Raw genomic sequence first — 3,947 nt, 5'->3', positions numbered from 1 at the left:
GTAGGCTATAATGAAACATACTTCTCTATGACAAACGCACTATCTATTATATATTTAAGAATTAGAGTCTATGATTTATCTAATTCACTCTCTCTTTATTGTCATCTAATTGAATTTTAATGACTCAGACGGCAATGAACAAGTGGGAATACTTATTTTAGCAGATAAAATATAATTATAAAAGTATTTCTAAAATACTCAATCCTGTATGTACGACTGTAGTAAAGGGGGGGGGGGGGTCTTTCTGTCTAAATCATTAGCATAATTAAAAGAACCTCAAGACGTGAAGGCATTGAGTGAGATTCAGTAGTGAAGGAAGAGCCATGTTATCATCCCTTTTTTTCCCTTTTAGAAATAGTGCTTAATGCTATGCACAGTGAAACAGTATGTATATAAGGCACACTACATTTAATATACATTTATGTTATGTTTATTATAAAAGAAAGAAAAAAAATAAGATTACATTTCCAAGGATTCAACGTGACAGTTTTTTTTTTGTTTTGTTTTTTTTTGGTAATGGACTAATAGGCTATGTTTCTATTAAAAAAATAAATGAATTAACATTACTGTCTGGTTGTTTACCTGCTTAAACAGAAATATTGGCTGTAACACGCAATTTACTCAGAGATTTTAATCTGCTGAATGAGCTATAACACAGCCACTGACCACCTCAAGATACTGTATTATTCAAATTAAACTGATGTATAAATGTTGAAATTAATGTACATTCTTTAAAGCGTCATATGCACAATTATATTAATTACAATTCACATATCCATTACGCACGTTTCATAACATATTCGTGTCGCCTATCCGTTATGTAAAACACACGCAATTTTGTCTCCTGAGCCACAAGGACATTAGGATTCTAATGACTGACTTCCAAAATTATAAACATCAAAAGCTGCGGAACAATCACGGTTGGCTTCTCTCTCCGGGGAAGCAACTGTGACAGTAAGCAAAGGGATGTCGAACGTAATTCTCCATAACAAAAGTACAAAGGCAGGTCGGAGACCAAAGAAAATGTTACACCTCCTCTTGTCCGCGCGCCCAAGCGGCGCCGCGGCGGATTGAGAGCGTCTCTCATTAGGTGGAAGACCGGACAGGAGGAGAGAGAGAACAGATAAAGGGAGGGGTGGGCACACGCTACAAAAACAACTCAATCGTTCACATTTTAAAACAAACTTGGCTCGGGTCTACAAGGGTACCTTCCGTGATGTAGAGACATCCGAGATGTAATGACAAAAAACCACTTCGAATCCACTTCGGAAGTAAACTCTCTGGAATAATATCAGAAGTGCATCTCATCAGTTCTGTACAGAAGTCAAAGCTCAGACGGGAATCGTTCGAGGACAATGTGTAAGTGCTTGATATGCACCATATTAGCTAAGGACAGTCTGATGAAAAAAAAAAAAAAGTGCTAACAATCTTTGTTGGTTTCAATTGCATGCTCTCAATCGATATGTGTTCACCGCTGGGCCTTGTATAATTTTAAAATAATTTTAATGTAGTGTAAGACTGAGCACTCGCTTCAGATATTACACCCCTGCTGAAAAAAATCCAGTTTAGTCTAGTACCAGCTACCAAAACACAGACCGAGCTGATCAAACTGGTAGACCATCTTTGTCAGTTGGTCTTTTCCAGTTTCCTTACTGTTCACTAAAGTTGATCGACAAATGTTCGCGACTTTCAAACTATCTTTTGCTTAAACATAACTTATCTACAGTGTAGCCATAATAATAATAGTAATTCAGAAATTCTTTCCTTTCGACCTCCACTTAACAGCAACAGGAGATAGTGCTCTACTCGTTTGACCAGCTCAGCTATGTTTTTGGCAGCAGGCCATGCTCAATTTTTCAGCAGCGACTGTTTTGGGAATGTTCTGTTCGCGTCCATGCAATATTATAAGTGTCTTACATTAAAAACTAATAAGACATGGGCTTTTAATCGATTCAGATCATTAACCCTTAAACGTTTGTCATATATGCTGGGCTATGCTTATATACGCTACTTACAGCTAAACATCAACTTTACTCTTTTTTTTTTACTTTTCAGTGGCAGAGGGCAGAGAGTCCCCAGTCTTTTCCGTTTCTCATGCTGATAGTTACAATGGGGAGGAGGAATCGTGCACGCGCATGGCCCTGCTAAACGGCGTTGACCAGAGTCGGCGGCACAGGACAGCGTTCACGCGGGAGCAGCTCGCGCGCCTCGAACAGGAGTACTGCAAAGAGAGTTACGTGTCACGGGCCAGACGGTGCGAACTGGGGGCGGCCCTTAACCTGCCAGAGACCACCATAAAGGTATTCGTTTTTGAAAATACAGTCACACAAAATAAGCAATTTTTACACCAAAATATATATGTATAAATATATATATATATATATATATGTATAAATATAAAATATATATGTATAAATAAATATATACAGTGTTTTGCATTCTAACGGTGTGGTTCAATAAATATATATATATATATATATATATATATATATATATATATATATATATATATATATATAATGAAAATTATTTGCTAGGTCCGAGATCAGAATAATATTAAATAAAGAATTCATTTGCATCATACAATGGAGACCAATGAGATGAGATACACTATTGCACCCTTCTTGTGATGATCTTCTTTCCTCCATTTAATTGCAGGTCTGGTTCCAAAACAGACGGATGAAGGATAAGCGACAGCGCCATAGTCTGAGTTGGCCTCACCCATTGGACCCAAATCTGTGTGCCTTTATGGTGAGCCAGGCAGTGACAGGGTTGCCATACCCACTGCTGCCCCACATTCCCCTGCAGTTGTACTCTCATCTGGGTGTGGCAGGTATGCCATCTCTCTCCGGTCTGTCTAGTCCCTACAGTGCTGGCTGTCTGAGACCACTGAACACTGTACTATTTCCACACTCACCCTACACTAGGATTGGTGGGCTTCATTCTCCAGTCCTCTACCCTCCACTTCCCACAGTGCAACATCCTAAAACCTGTCCTTGCCCCTACTGCCTCCACTGGTCTCGACCAGACCAAGTACACAAAGCTAGAGGTGGAGCTGATCTTGGGTTGAGTCTAGCCAGTAGCTCAGAACCCTCAGTTGCACTATTAGATTGCAGAGAAGAAATACATTTGCCCCAGTGAATACAGTGCATTATTTAACATTAAACTTTACGTGTTACTCATATTCCTGAGTAGTCGTGTATTAGTTTAAGGTTAGAACTAAATTCTACAAGAAGGCTGATTTTCAGGAGGAAAGATGATTACTCATCTATCTCAAAAAAGCAGACTGCAACAGCACAGTAAATAAATGTCAATGAAAGAACAACAACTTACCAATGATGCACAAATGTAATACTGTATTTTTTGTATGTTTTAATAACATATTTTTAGGCCTAAAAACTAATGTTTTTTTTTATTCATTTGTCATTTAAAACAATGCTGCTCCAAAACGCTGTCATACAATAACCATATATATATATGGTTATTGTATGACAGCGTTTTGGAGCAGCATTGTTTTATATATATATATAAAAAGCCCTATGACAAACAAAACTATTAAAATATTTATGAAATGATTTAGGTTTTTTTTTTCAAGCTCAAAAATAAAATATAAATTTTATAATATAAAAAAGAAACACTACAGATTTTATATAGGCAACACTATGGCATATTATTGCCACCTAACAGCTGTACAGTCCTGTGTTTGATCTTGGGCTATACTCCCTGTGAGCACTTTTGGCGTGTTCTTCCCATATACATCTTGGTTTCCTCAGCATTTTCTGGTTTCCTACCACCTCCCAAAACACTCCACCAATTGACTTGGCAGCTCTAAATTTCCCTACCTGTGAATGAGTGAATGGGTTGACTGGCATCCCATCCAGGGTGTGTCCCTGCCTTATGGCCAGTGTTGTCAGTATAGACTACAGCTCCATCATAATTCTGATTAG

The 3,947-nt window shown here is 38.0% G+C and overlaps 1 protein-coding gene across 1 annotated transcript; it reads left to right on the top strand.

Moving 5' to 3' along the window:
- Nucleotides 1–1,115: 1,115 nt before the first annotated feature.
- eve1 (even-skipped-like1) lies at nt 1,116–3,381 on the top strand. Its single transcript, XM_017486926.3, has 3 exons — nt 1,116–1,359; nt 2,056–2,300; nt 2,659–3,381. Exons 1-3 carry the CDS (start codon nt 1,356–1,358, stop codon nt 3,139–3,141), a joined length of 732 nt encoding a protein of 243 aa, XP_017342415.1. The 5' UTR covers nt 1,116–1,355; the 3' UTR covers nt 3,142–3,381.
- The last annotated feature ends 566 nt before the right edge of the window (nt 3,382–3,947 follow it).

This window comes from Ictalurus punctatus, chromosome 2 (genome assembly GCF_001660625.3).
Source record: "Ictalurus punctatus breed USDA103 chromosome 2, Coco_2.0, whole genome shotgun sequence".
NCBI lineage: Eukaryota > Metazoa > Chordata > Actinopteri > Siluriformes > Ictaluridae > Ictalurus > Ictalurus punctatus.
Note: the sequence above shows the minus strand (reverse complement) of the source record. Positions and strands in the feature narration are given on the sequence as shown.

Bases quoted from the DNA above. Each gene is read 5' to 3' on its own strand.
- eve1 (XM_017486926.3), top strand. The intron at 2,301-2,658 runs GTATTCGTTTTT...ATTTAATTGCAG, and splicing joins TGCCAGAGACCACCATAAAG to GTCTGGTTCCAAAACAGACG.